Genomic DNA, 13693 nt, shown 5'->3' on the forward strand with positions numbered 1-13693 from the left:
TCCAGACAGTTCTTGAGCATCTCCAGTGATGGAGTCTCCACAATCTCTAGAGGCAATCTGTTACAGTGCTGGGTCACCCACACAGTAAAGTTCTTCCTCATTTTCAGGTATTATTTCCTGTGCATCAGTTCGTGGTTTCTGCCTCTTGTCCTATTAGCTTGGCAGCACCGAGCAGAGCCTGCCTCTGTCCTTCACACCCTCCCTTGAGATACTTATTGATGAGCTCTCCTCTCAGTCATCTCGAGGCGGAACAGGCCCAGCTCCCTCATCCTTTCCTCTTAAGGGAGATGCTCCTGTCCCTTAATCATCTTTTTTACCCTCTGCTGGACTGGCTCCAGGGGCTCCATGTCTCTCTTGTACTGAGAAGCTCAGAAGCAGACAGAGTACTGCAGATACTGGAATGGTAAAACTTAAGACTGATTTCTATTATTATTTCCCTTGAACCGGAAAAGACAACGTCTCCAAACACTGTTTTGTAGCGGCGACACAGGCCTGCCATACACTCCAGCCCTGACACCTTCTGTCCCCGCCCCTTCCCCGCTGTACTGCGGCTCCACGCAGCCTCAGGCCGGCAGAGCTACGCGGCTCCCGGCCTCGGGGGGAGCTGCAGGATGAAGCCGGGGAACTGCGGATTCCCGCTTCCCTGCGCCAGCCATGGAGCCCAGGAGGCGCCGCCGTAAGCTCTGTGGAATAATCTGGAAGTGGTTTTCTAGCCGCAGCTGTATTCCTCCGCGACGGGGTGGGGAAAAGAGTTCCTCGCCGGGGCTCCCCGCCGCCCCTCGCCGTGGCGCTAAGAGGTCCCGGTCCTGCTGCCCTCCGAGCGTCGCGGCGAAGGGCGGCGGAGAGCCGCGGCTGGCGCCTGCAAAACGGCAGCATGAAGCCGAGCATTCATTGCACGCCCGCCCCCGCCATGGCGGCCGCTAAACAGCAACGCCGGTGCCTCCCACACACCATCGAACTGTGGTTCGCTGACCAAGACCCCTTTAAGGCGGAAGGATACAATGTGCCGTGAGGCTCCCCCTCGTTCCGAGCCTATAAAAAGCGGCCGGTGAGGGGCTGTAGCCCTCTCGCCGGTCCCTCACGCCCGAGACGGTAGGGACTGGACGCGGCACGGGGCTGGGCCTGGCGCCTCCGCCGCCCTCTCTCTGGTTCTCATGCCCTGAAAATGCACTGAAAACAGGCATGTGTTTGTCTTATAGATGCCCGAGAAAGTGCAGCACGAGGAGGAAGATGCGGAGACCTTCGCCTTCCAGGCGGAGATCGCCCAGCTCATGTCGCTCATTATCAACACCTTCTATTCCAATAAGGAGATCTTCCTGCGGGAGCTCATCTCCAACGCCTCCGACGTGAGCCCGGGCGGGAGTGGGCCCTTCCTCTGCCGGGGGTCGGGGTCGGGCTGGTGTCCTTCCAGGGGTGCCCGGGGAGAGGCCGATTCCCGGCTCTCCGGGAAGGCTTGTGCAGGGGAGGGACGGAGGAGGCTGTCGAGTAGGGAGGCTGTGTCGAGCATCCCTTTCTCCCCTAGGCCCTGGATAAGATCCGCTATGAAAGCCTGACCGACCCCTCCAAGCTGGACAGTGGGAAAGACCTGAAAATTGACATAATCCCCAACCCCCGGGACCGCACGCTGACCCTGGTGGACACTGGCATTGGGATGACAAAAGCAGACCTCATCAACAACCTGGGCACCATTGCCAAATCTGGGACCAAAGCCTTCATGGAAGCCCTGCAGGTGGGTTGCCTTTGGCTGCATGGGTTCTCTGGCGCCTGGGTCACGGGCTGGCACTGAATGTGCAAATAATAAATAAACAATAAGAAGACCCTGCTGCCTTGTTTGCCGTGGGAAATGTTGGCCTACTCAAGTGTGCTTCCTCTATCTTTCCAACACCAGGGAGGAGCTGAGGGTAGAGCTGGCTGCCTGTTGGCACTTGCAGGTTTTTCTCCATGTGCCTGACCCACTTCTTTGCTGCTGTGAATCAGTCACAGGCATTTTCTACCTCCACACTGGTCTTAGCAGCTGCTCTCTGCTTTCACAGGCTGGCGCAGACATCTCCATGATCGGGCAGTTCGGTGTGGGTTTCTACTCTGCCTATCTGGTGGCTGAGAAGGTGGTTGTCATTACCAAGCACAATGATGATGAGCAGTATGCTTGGGAGTCATCAGCTGGGGGCTCATTCACTGTCCGAACTGACCATGGTGCGTATTGTACAAAAAACCAAGCACGTTTTCCTGCCAGCAGCACCCCTTCTGCTGGTACTCCCTAGAGCCCTGCTGCACTGTCAGTCACACTGGTTAATGCTGGCTGTCACACAATGTTTAGGCTCAAGGAGCTGGTCACGCTTGCTCTCTGCCCTGAAACGTTGATATTTCTCTCCCCACATTGCAGGTGAGCCCATTGGACGTGGCACCAAAGTGATCCTGTACTTGAAGGAGGACCAGACTGAGTACTTGGAGGAGCGTCGTGTGAAGGAGGTGGTGAAGAAGCACTCCCAGTTCATTGGCTACCCCATCACGCTCTATGTACGTAAGGGAAGGACTGTGGGGACCAGATGGAAAGCTGGAGGCAGGGGTGGTGGTGTTTGAAACAGGAGCACAGAGTACGATACTTTCTGGTCCCTTGTGCAGTTCCTGGCTGCTGGGTACTGAGCAGTGGTGCTCTCAGCTTGTGTGGCCAAAGGTGGTTTGAGGCTGGGGGCTTACTGGAGGTGGAGGAGGTGGGTATCCAGCCACACTAAAGGCCTTTGGTCTTTGCAGCTGAAGATCATCTAAAATCAGCCGTGGAAAAAGGGTTCCTGCCACTTTTCTCAGGCACAGCTTTTGGTTGCATGATGAGGGGCTTTTGAGGACTGGTTCCATGAGCTTTCGTTCCAGATGATGCATTTGTTTGACCTTGGAGGATACAATTTTTCTCATCTAGAGCTAAAGGATTCCTGGTAACTTCAGGCTAAACCTGACTATTGCTTGTTTCTTTCTCCACAGCTGGAGAAAGAACGTGAGAAAGAAATCAGTGATGATGAAGCAGAGGAGGAGAAAGATGAGAAGGAGGAAGAGTCAGTGTCCAAAGATGAAGAGAAACCCAAAATCGAGGATGTGGGCTCTGATGAGGAGGAGGAGGGAGACAAAGGCAAGAAGAAAAAGACCAAGAAAATCAAGGAGAAATATATTGACCATGAGGAGCTGAACAAGACCAAACCAATTTGGACCCGCAATCCTGATGACATCACCCAGGAGGAGTATGGCGAGTTCTACAAGAGCCTCACCAATGACTGGGAGGACCACTTGGCTGTCAAGGTGGGTGCTGGGCTACCCTGCCTTCCAGGGAGAGGCAAAGGGCCCTTTTCCAGCCCTCATCCAGAGTCACCACATGGTTGTGCCTCTGTGGGACTGAGCACTCTCAGGCCACTTGGTGATGGAGCAACCTGCACTGACTCCCATGCAGGTGGAAGGATTGGCAGTGCCAGTCCGTAAGCAAGACAGGAGGATGTGGGGTCTCAGGGAAGCACTGATTTCTCTGTCCAAGCCGCCTGTATGCCAGGGAACCTTGGCACATACGGGATAGTGGGCCTGAGCAGGAGGAAATACAGGCTGCTTGGATGCTAGAGATGTTGCTGTGCCCCCTTGCCAGTCCCATGCTGAGGAGTGGCAGTTCAGCCTTCCTGCTGTGGGAGCTGGGGAAAGGAGAAGTGAAACACCCCAGCAGCTGTTTTTTTCTCCTGGTTCCACAGCATTTCTCTGTGGAAGGGCAGCTGGAGTTCAGGGCCCTGCTTTTCATCCCGCGCCGTGCCCCTTTTGACCTCTTTGAGAACAAGAAGAAGAAGAACAACATCAAGCTGTACGTGAGGCGTGTCTTCATCATGGACAGCTGTGACGAGCTCATCCCTGAATACCTAAGTAAGAGCCCCCTGCCTCAGCCTCCCAGTGCAGAGCTGGAATCCCCACAGCCTGTGGTACCACCTCCAGTACAGAGGGACTGGATGAGGTGCTGGCTGGTATGGGTGCATAGCAGTCAGTGTTCTTTTCTTTTTCTCTCTGTGTTGGAGCTCAGAATCCTTAACCTGACACCTGTTTTCATTCCCCCTATGCAGACTTCATCCGGGGTGTTGTGGACTCGGAGGACCTTCCTCTGAACATTTCTCGTGAGATGCTCCAGCAGAGCAAGATCCTCAAAGTGATCCGCAAAAACATTGTGAAGAAATGCTTGGAGCTCTTTTCTGAGCTGGCAGAAGACAAAGAGAACTACAAGAAATTTTATGAAGCTTTTTCCAAGAATCTGAAGGTGAGTGGGGCACCCTACAGCTGGAGGAGGGAAGGGCCCATGACCCATCTGCCTGAGGAGCAATCTTGTTCCTCTGCTGTGTCTCCTCTGCATGGATGTTAGGATAAAGGGAGTGGGTCTTGCGAATGCTTCGGGGTGCCTTTGTGGGCACCTGTCCCCTCTGGCTGCCCTAGGCCAAACACTCAAATGATCAGGAGCTGGGCAGATGGCTGTGCCTCAGGGCCAGCCGAATGCATCCAAGTCCTATCCTGGAGACTTCATGCGTCTCTTCTGCCCCCAGTTGGGCATCCATGAGGACTCCACCAACCGAAAGCGCCTTTCGGAGCTGCTGCGCTACCACACGTCCCAGTCCGGCGATGAGGTGACTTCGCTCTCCGAGTACGTGTCCCGTATGAAGGAGAACCAGAAGAGCATCTACTACATCACAGGTGAGCCAGAGCTCCTCTGAGCCTAGCAAGGCAGAGGCAGGTAACCTGAATACGGACCCTAATTTAAAACACTTCCTGCTGCCTTCAGCAGGTCATCCCTGCTGAATTGCAGTTCATTCCTGGGGGCTGGGGAAAGGACAGCAGGCCTAGAACCCTGGCTGCTGCCACTTTTATTTTAGGGGTCCCAAGTGACTGGTGGTGTTTGTCCTGCTGTAACCAGCTCTTGCCTCTTGGTGATGTTTCATTTCTACCTTCCACAAACACAGGGGAGAGTAAGGAGCAGGTCGCTAACTCAGCCTTTGTGGAGCGTGTGCGGAAGCGTGGCTTTGAGGTGGTATACATGACAGAGCCCATCGATGAGTATTGCGTGCAGCAGCTCAAGGAGTTTGATGGCAAGACCCTGGTATCAGTCACCAAAGAGGGGCTGGAGCTGCCTGAGGATGAGGAAGAGAAAAAAAAGATGGAGGAGAGCAAGGCCAAGTTTGAGAACCTCTGCAAACTTATGAAGGAAATCCTGGACAAGAAGGTGGAGAAGGTGAGATGGACAGGGAGCTTAGCCCTGTGCTGGAGGGAGGAGGGCTGGGTCCTCCATGCTGCAGGTGAGGGCCCCCGCTCAATGCATGCCTCTCATCTCCTGCAGAGGAGCCGCTAGAGGAGACTGGAGGTCCCAGCATGCACCATCTTGCTCTAAGCAGCCAGGCTGCAGGCGAGGGGCACTGACCCAAATACGTGCATTGATGGGAGAGGGTAAGTGTGGGAAACAAGCAGTGGGTGCTCTAAGTGCTGGCTGAGCTGTCCTAATTAGTCTGTAGCAGTCCTGGAGCTGTTTGGAGCATCTCTGCTTGCTTTGGGGTGTCCCCAGGTGAACCAGGGGCAAAGACTTGGGCTGTAGTGTGCTGTGGCTGGGCCCAGTCCAGGGCTTAGGGGGGCCTTGCTCAGCTAACCCTCGGCTGTGTTGGCAGGTCACCGTCTCAAACCGGTTGGTCTCGTCTCCCTGCTGCATCGTCACCAGCACCTACGGCTGGACAGCCAACATGGAGCGCATCATGAAGGCTCAGGCGCTGCGGGACAACTCTACCATGGGCTATATGATGGCCAAGAAGCACCTGGAGATCAACCCTGACCACCCAATTGTAGAAACCCTTCGCCAGAAGGCTGATGCTGACAAGAATGACAAAGCTGTTAAAGATCTGGTGGTGCTGCTCTTTGAGACTGCTCTGCTGTCCTCTGGTTTCTCCCTGGAAGATCCCCAGACCCACTCCAACCGCATCTACAGGATGATCAAACTTGGGCTTGGTGAGTATCCATGAACTTCTCGTGCTGCAGCAGGCCTGAAAGCACGTTAACTGGTCAGGCTAGTGTCTCGGGGCCGGGGGAAACCAGTAAGGGAGCCATGCTGCTATGACGTGCTGAAGTGCCTCTGTACATAAGGTGGCCAGGAGAAAGTGTAAGCCTGGAACAAGGTACTTCAGGGGGGCTCAGGACTCTGGGTGGACTGCCCTGTCCTCCACAACACCAGGAGCCATCAGAATGTTCAGATGACAAGCTGAGGCTTTTTATTCCTTCAGAGTAAATGTGAAAAGTCTGTCATGGGTCATGTGACCCATCTGGAGAAACAGCTTGTGCTTGTACACAGCCTTTTCCTCCAAATTCACCATTTAGCTAAAAATTTAAATCAGAAGGTGCTGTGGCTTGGCACATCTAAGTTAGTAACTCTGTGCTGCCTAGTTTCAGTAGGAGTAGGGTGCTCTATTAGTCAAGTTGCAGGTAAGGGGACTGTATGGTAGTACAATTTTCTGTTCAGAGTACACTGAAACAGAAACCTGCAGGGTTGGAAACTGACGAGCTCTAGAGTCTTGCAACTGCTTTAGTTGTGACTTGACTGGATTTACTGCATTTTTCTCTAGAGAAATGGCTTAAACCACATTCTCCGGGCCTAAACTCCAGGTTTTGTGGTGCTGGGTAACAAGTCTTTTGTAGTTAATCTTAATTGGCTGAGGAGTGCAATCTAATGGCATCGGTAGTATCCATACACTGGTGTAGATGTTACTGGGAAGATGCTGCTGATTCAGGGTTAGTGCTAGAGTTGACAATAACTTGTAACAATGTTGACTTGCAATTATCAGTTTTTAGCCCGGAGGAAAGGAGACTGAGGTGACCTCATTGCAGTGTACAGCTTCCTCACCAGGGGAAGCAGAGGGGGCCTGCATTGCTATCTTCTCTGTGGTGACCAGTAACAGGACCTGAGGAAACGTCATGAAGCTTTGTCAGGAGAGTTTTAGATTGGATATTAAAGGTTTCTTACCCAGAGAGTGGTTGGCCAAGGAACAGACTCCCGAGAGAAGTAGTCACAGCACCATGCCAGCATTCAAAAGTGTTTGGATAACACTCTTGAGGCACACAGTGTGATTGTTGGGGTTGTCCTGTGTAGAGCCAGCAGCTGGACTTCAATGATCCTTGTGGGTCCCTTCCAAATCAGAATATTCTATGATTCTGTGAACTATGGGATGCTAATAGCCCCATTCCTCAGGCTGGGGGCAGGAGCCAGGTTTACTCTGGGAGAGGCTGTACATCTGGGATTAGATGTCATTTGGAGACTTATCTCTTCCTTTCCTCCCCTCGCCCAGGCATAGATGAAGATGAGGTGGCTGCAGAGGAGCCCCGTGCAGCTGTCCCTGAGGAAATCCCCCCTCTGGAGGGAGATGAAGATACATCCCGCATGGAAGAGGTAGACTAAAGGAGGAAGGTTCTTCCTTCACATGCCAGACCTCTGCTCTGTCTAGATGGTCTGCTCCCACCAGCTGCTACTGACTTCTTGGTGGTGTCTATTCTTTTGGCTCTGTTTGGTTTGGGTTGTTTTTGGCAGGGTGCAGGAGGGCATGATTCCCTGTTTGTTAGTAGTGATTCAGGTAGCCTGAGGCCTGTTTGTTATGTGTCTTTCTGCTTGTGTAGAAACAGCTGATGGGGAGAGGAGGTGTGAGGAGGCATCAGGCTTCCCCTCTCTCCCCATGGAGTGTCCCATGTTACCAGTAGGCATCAAACACTGTCCTTATTCCTTTGGGGTGGGAGAGCCCTTCCTCCAAACTGCTGCCTCCCTGAAGCCCCAGGATAGCATAATGTATTTTGGTTGGGTTTTGTTTGATTATTTTTCTGGAGTTTTGTTCTACTGGAATTAAAGAATTGATGATTTACATGGTGGGGTCTCTTGTGTTTCATACCTACTCTGCTGAGGAAAATGTCTCCTCTCTGAATGCTTGTCTGAGCCCTGCTTTAGGAGATCTTTATCTCTTCCATGCCCTGGCAAGATGAAGTGGGTGGAAGGAACACATGACCTGCTGTGCAGGTGGGGTGATCTCCAAAGAGCAGTAGTTCTCCACCTGGAGAGCTGCATGCCCCCCAGCCTGGGAGCGAATTTCCAATCTGTGTGGGTCAGCTGGGTGAGCTGTGCCAGGGCCTGAGCCTGGGCTGCTGCTGGCTGGTTTGATCTGAGCACCTCTGGGGCAGGCCAGCGGCAGGAGCCATCCGCCTGTTCCATTGCAGTGTGGAGCGGAGCAGGCTGTGGAGTGACAGCTCAGGACTGTAGTCAAGCTGCCTCTCTTCAGCTGCTGGGCCAAAGACTCAACTCCTTTCCTCCCACCTCCAGCCTGCCCTCTGGCTTTCTGCAGCCATTGGGTGTTGGGCGGTATCTGGCTTCTTTCCATCTGTGTCCTAGATGAGAAGCCTGGGACAGCACCTCTGTCTGAGCTGCCCCTTGCACTGAGCTCACACTCTGAGGTTTGTCACCCCTGGCCACAATGGCCCTTGGTGTTTGTCAGAGAAAAGTGACACCAGCATTAAGTTCTCTTGCTGCCCACATGCCAGCTGCCACAGGCACAAAATAGAATGGGCTTTAGCCAGTATCCATCTTCAACAGGGAGGCAGAGCCTGCTGGAATCCCTTGCTGCACAGCAAGACACTGACTGTGCTGCCAGTGTGGCAGCTGTGTGGGTGCAGCCTGCTAGGGCAGTGGTGGAACTGAGCTAGCAAATTGTTTAAATTGCCTATTCTCTCAATAGGCAAGTGTTGCCAAATAGTGAATCAATAAAAATTAACCCAGGACATTAACTTAAAAAGTTTTCTTTTTCCACCGCTGTTTTGTTTAAATCTACATTTAAATTAGAAGGGTTATCCCATTGTATCCCATTGTATCCCATTCCTAACTTGGCAATGTGGGTTTTTGTTGTTTTGTTTTTAATCAAAGGAAATCACCTTCCATTTTCAGTCTGTCAGCAGATGGTGAGTGCAGACATTTGGGTGAATTAGTAGGACAGGATGAAAAGCTGTGAGGTTGCAGAGGCACCTCCAAGAGCTCAGAGCTAGAAAAGGAGCACTGGTAAAACTTCTGGAGAAATGCTCTGAAGCCTGGGCTGTGCTCAGCACCAGCTCTGGTATCCCTCCGGGCTCAGCTAAGTCATCACTGTCCCTAGTCTCCTCCTGTTTCTCTTGTAACCCTCACCTGAGTGTCCCCTTTTCCTAGCTGTGTTAGGCCCCAGTCCTGTCTCTGACCCATATTCACCCTGGCCTACACAGTTTTTCACCAGGCCTGCCACACATACCAGGAGGATGGACCATCCACATCTCAAGCCTCTCCTGGCTCCGGCTGCTGCAGTACAGCCCACAAAGTGCTACAGCACCGGTGGCCCTGGCTGGCAGGTGCTCAGCAGCCTCCTGTGTCACCTCTTGGTAGCTACACCCACTGGGAATTCCTTAAGTTGCAGCATGCAGACAACTTAGGAGCCAAACTAGGCTCAGGCTAATGGCTCCATGTGCCCACCAGCATAAGCAACATTCCAAACCTGGCTGTGCTCCCCAGTTGCGTGTGCAAGGATCTCCTGTCAGGCCTTGCAGCTTTGAGTGCAACCCTGGCTGATACCAGCCTTGGCAAAGACAGAGAGAGGCACCTGTATTTGTAAAGAAACTCTGCTGTCCCAGAGAGACTAGGGACACAGGAAGAGTTGGAAATCTCTTCCCTCCTTCCAGGTACATGGAAAAAAACACCCACATTTACACCCATGGCACTATATGCAGCACATTTTTAATTTAATAAAATAAAAAGAGAAAAAAGTTGCCTTGCAAAAGTACCAAAACCTGCTGGTTCATCAGTCAGGTTGTGTTGACGAGAAAAGGATGGACCAATAAAACCCAGGCTTCTGGGGAAGAAGAGCTTTCACTGCTCCATCCCCTGCTGTCTGTGGAGCAGGAACAAGGCACCGCAAGCGGGCTCTGCCCCCTGTCCCAACCCTCCAGGCACAGGCTCTGGCCAGACCTTGGGAAAAGCAGGGCCAGTGCCTCCAGGTGGCAGGAAAAAGAGGGCTTGTTTGTGCTTGTCTGAATGGCAAGTGCAAAGCCCAGAAACCATGGCACTGAGGGACCCCGAGGTGGTGCTGGGGCTTCTGGGCAGTGCAGCCTTTGGCCTGTAACAGCAGCAGATGTAACCAAAATACAGCCTCGAAGTTCTCAGCAAGCCCTGGGCACTGTCCAGCTCAGGTACTGCATAAAAATCAGCCTGGGCTGAGGGGGGCAAAGTGTCCTGGAGCAGGGGTTAAGAATCGATAAAACCAAAGTGAGAGGTACTGGCTTTCACTGCAGTGCCCTCGCAGAGCAGATCCCAGGCCTGGGGTAGGACAGGCTGGAGTCCTTCCCTTGGCTGTGCCTGTACTACCCAGAGCCCCTCCTGGAATGGAGGAAGAGCACTCCCCACCCTTCGATGGGCTCAGCTTGGGACTTGCCTCACTCAGAGGTGTTTCAAAAAGAAACCTAGTGTTTTGCTTGCCCTTTCCTCCTGCCAAGCTCTGTAGTATTAACAGAAATGGAGGAACATTAGCCAGAGGCAAGACAGTGTCAGGGAAGAGCTCCCTTGTTCGTCAGTGACTTTGGGGAGAAGCCACAAGACAGAGATGAGGCAGGAATACCAGCAGCCTCATGCTGGTGTGTCCCCAGGCTTGTGCCTTGGCTGTAAGTCTTTGACCCATTAAGGCAAATGGAAAGGTTTGGAGCTGCGTCAGCCCAGAGTGTTTCCTGGGCTTGTTCCAGCCCCTTTCCCAGGAAAAGCAGGTGGAAAACTGAGTCACTGGTCCTGCCTATCCATACCCCACTCTTCTTCTCAGTGGGTTGTGAGAAATCCAGCAAATACTCTTGAGTGGAGGCAGGACAGCAGGCATGGCTTAAATGCCATGGCCTCAGCTTCCTTAGACCTTTTGTACAGGGGTCTCGCCCGGCGGGAGCTTCTTACTGCGCTTCTTCATGCGGCTGCGGGCGTAGACACGGAGAAAGAGGGCCATGAAGACAACGGCTATGCCCAGCCCACCCACCACAGTGACAGTGTGCCCGTAGATGAGGCAGGAGAGGAGGATGGCAAAGGCCTGTCGGAGTGTCATGATGATGGTGAAGACAGCTGCCCCGAACTGGTTGATGGTGTAGAAGATGAAGAGCTGGCCGCAGGCAGAGCACACGGAGAGCAGCACGGCGTGGGCGGTGAACTCCGAGTGGCGGGCCATGAAGCGCAGCGACTCCAGCAAGGCACCCTGCTCCACGAGCGAGCCCACAGTGAAAAGGCAGGAGAAGACGTTGACACCAAACATCATCTGCACGGGAGACATCTTGTACGTGAAGAGAGCATCCTGCCAGTTCGAGGTGAAGCTGTCAAAGATTATGTAGCCAGCCAGGAGCACTATGCCGGAGAAAGTGGTGACAGTGGACACCGTCCTGTTAGGAGCGCTGGAGAGCAGGAACATGCTGACCCCCACGGAGATGAGGGCAGCAGTCAGATACTCCCAGTACTCATAACTCTTGCGCGACACCAGTTTGCCCATCATCATCACTGGGATCACTTTGGAGGCCTTGGCCAGCACTTGGGTGGGGAAGCTGATGTATTTGAGTGCCTCATACTGACACCAGCTGCTGAGGATGTTGGAGAGGGAGGCAAAGGAGTATTTGTACATAGGAGCCCCATGGCGTGGCTGCTTGGTCAGGGCGCAGTACAGACCAGCCACTGTGAAGGCCAGGATGCGGTTCATGAACACGAGGAACTGGGAGTCCTTGAACTTTTCTCCAGGGTCTGTTTCAGTGGTACCGTACGTTCTCGTCATCACACGCTCCTGGAGGACACCCCATGTGAGGTAGGAAGCCTGCAAAGCAGCAGCAGCACAGGGAGAGTCAGGACCCACAACAGCAGTTGCCAGCAATAACAGGAAGAACAGACCCCAGGAGATCCTTGCTTTCCCCAGTGTTGCTCATCCTCTGCAAGGCAATGCTTCCCTGAGACACTGGGAGACGGGACCGCCCCCCACTCCACCCGTCTGAGGGAACCTGCTGTCCCACGTGGTTATAACCAGGAACATCCTGTTCCAAACCACACCTGCTCAGTGGACAGGGGAGAAAAGCCCACAATGCAAACATCCTGGTGACAGTGAGCAGTTATGCTACTTTAAGCCTGTGGAACCAGACTGACTGAATCAGGGAACATTACTGATACACAGCTGCGGTTTTGGTGCCAGCTCCCTGCGGCAGCTCCTGGCAGTTTTCCCAGTGGCCTCTGCATTGGTTTTCACTTCCAGCTCCCCAGGCCTGGTTTTTATATCCAAATCAATTCTAGTTTCAAAACCAGCAGACAAAATTGTCCATGAGGGATGATCACTGTCTTGGTTGTCATGTCTGCTACTTTTGGTGCAACAACACCAAGCCCCTCACAGAAATAAGAGACTTCCTCTCATCACACATCTCCCAAGAAAGTAAGACACAGAGAGGTGGAAGAATTTGGTGGCCCACGGCACGTCTGAATAGGCTGGGCGAGTAGGCCAGGGAGTGAGTAGTTTCCTGGCTGCAGGACACCTGGGTTTTTCTGTCTCAGTGTCCACATTTCTACTTTTTGTCCTCATAGACCAAAAAAGTTGCCCTTCCTAATGATGCTCAGGCTGTAGCTGAGACTTGGGAATCTAAGATTTTAAATTCCTGTTTATCTGTAGCTGAATTAAGTATTTTCTCTCCAGTACTCAAATTCAATCCATCAAGGCAGAATGCATCAGCCCCAGACAGTGACCCATGGGAGAGCCTGGGATAAAAGAGGGCTCAAACTATGTGCTGATCTGACATCAGAGCCAGAACAAAAGCAGCCTTAACAACCTGCTGAATCCCAGAATTTTCAGAGGCTCTAGAGGACTGTGATCAGACAGACAGGATGCTCCAACCCAAATGACAAACGCTAAATGGACCTCCACAGCTCTTGGAGGTGGACTGTCCTGTCCCAGCCTCCAACCCTGCCTTGATCAAGGACAGCACTGCATGCTTGGTCTTCAAGGAACTGACAGTCACTAACCCACTGGTCACTTCCTCATTCCAGAATGGGACAGCCACACATGCACAGGACCCCTACCTGTAGACCAGCAGCACAGAAGAGCAGCTTGAAGACCTGTCGGGCTGTGGAGGACTCTGTGGGCTCTGCTCGGGGTGGCAGGGAGCCATCGTCCTGATGTACAGACTTCACCTCAGAGCCAAACACACATGATTTGATGACAGGGAAGCAAATGCCTCGGCCTGAACAGGGTAAGAGAAGATGGAGACACAATTAACCAAAGCCTGGCATCACAAGCTGCACCAGCTTGAGAGGTGAAGCCTCCCTCCTCATTAGCCTCCAGATCTGCTAACATGGGGGCCTCAGAGAAATTTGTTTCAGGATAGCAGCTGGACAGCACTGGGACACAGCTCTGTGAGCGGCTCAAGCCTGACAATGCAGGTTGAGGAAGGGAAGCTCCTGCTCTTACCTGTCTCCAAGTAGTTCCTTCTCTTGAAGTACTGGATGAGGAGGAAGCCTGGTACCACAATACTGGCATAGCCAGCAGCATTAACAAAGAAACGGAAGAGCCAAAAGTCCCCCCACGAGTCCTGCAGGGCAGGGGAGATCTCTTCACCTGCAGCCATCGTAGGGAGGGAAGCCAGCAGGAGAGGAATGCAAAAT

At 53.0% G+C, this 13693-nt stretch overlaps 2 protein-coding genes across 4 annotated transcripts; one reads left to right on the forward strand and one right to left on the reverse strand.

The window, feature by feature from the left end:
• The first annotated feature begins 348 nt into the window (after nt 1-348).
• HSP90AB1 (heat shock protein 90 alpha family class B member 1) lies at nt 349-7892 on the forward strand. Of its 2 annotated transcripts, none has more exons than XR_005952632.1 (12): nt 349-1092; nt 1200-1346; nt 1523-1729; nt 2034-2193; nt 2384-2517; nt 2977-3288; nt 3723-3888; nt 4083-4273; nt 4554-4701; nt 4968-5236; nt 5342-5448; nt 5664-5804. XR_005952632.1 is itself a non-coding variant. In XM_041404156.1 (12 exons), the coding sequence occupies exons 2-12, from the start codon at nt 1200-1202 to the stop codon at nt 7436-7438; spliced, it is 2178 nt and encodes a 725-aa protein (XP_041260090.1). In that variant the 5' UTR covers nt 353-1092; the 3' UTR covers nt 7439-7892. The 2 variants fall into 2 exon arrangements, 1 of the variants encoding a protein (XP_041260090.1); XM_041404156.1 differs by lacking the exon at nt 5342-5448 and adding an exon at nt 7329-7892 and having other exon boundaries at nt 353-1092; nt 5664-5997.
• Nucleotides 7893-9756: 1864 nt separating this feature from the next.
• On the reverse strand, nt 9757-13693 carry SLC35B2 (solute carrier family 35 member B2). 2 transcript variants are annotated; one of them, XM_041404465.1, is made up of 3 exons: nt 13500-13693; nt 13112-13272; nt 9757-11867 (listed from the first exon to the last, which is right to left on the reverse strand). In XM_041404465.1, the coding sequence occupies exons 1-3, from the start codon at nt 13654-13656 to the stop codon at nt 10929-10931; spliced, it is 1257 nt and encodes a 418-aa protein (XP_041260399.1). In that variant the 5' UTR covers nt 13657-13693; the 3' UTR covers nt 9757-10928. The 2 variants fall into 2 exon arrangements, with proteins under 2 accessions (XP_041260399.1, XP_041260400.1); XM_041404466.1 differs by lacking the exon at nt 13112-13272 and having other exon boundaries at nt 13500-13580.

This window comes from Onychostruthus taczanowskii, unplaced genomic scaffold (genome assembly GCF_017590055.1).
Source record: "Onychostruthus taczanowskii isolate IOZ18803 unplaced genomic scaffold, ASM1759005v1 scaffold21, whole genome shotgun sequence".
NCBI classification, from domain to species: domain Eukaryota; kingdom Metazoa; phylum Chordata; class Aves; order Passeriformes; family Passeridae; genus Onychostruthus; species Onychostruthus taczanowskii.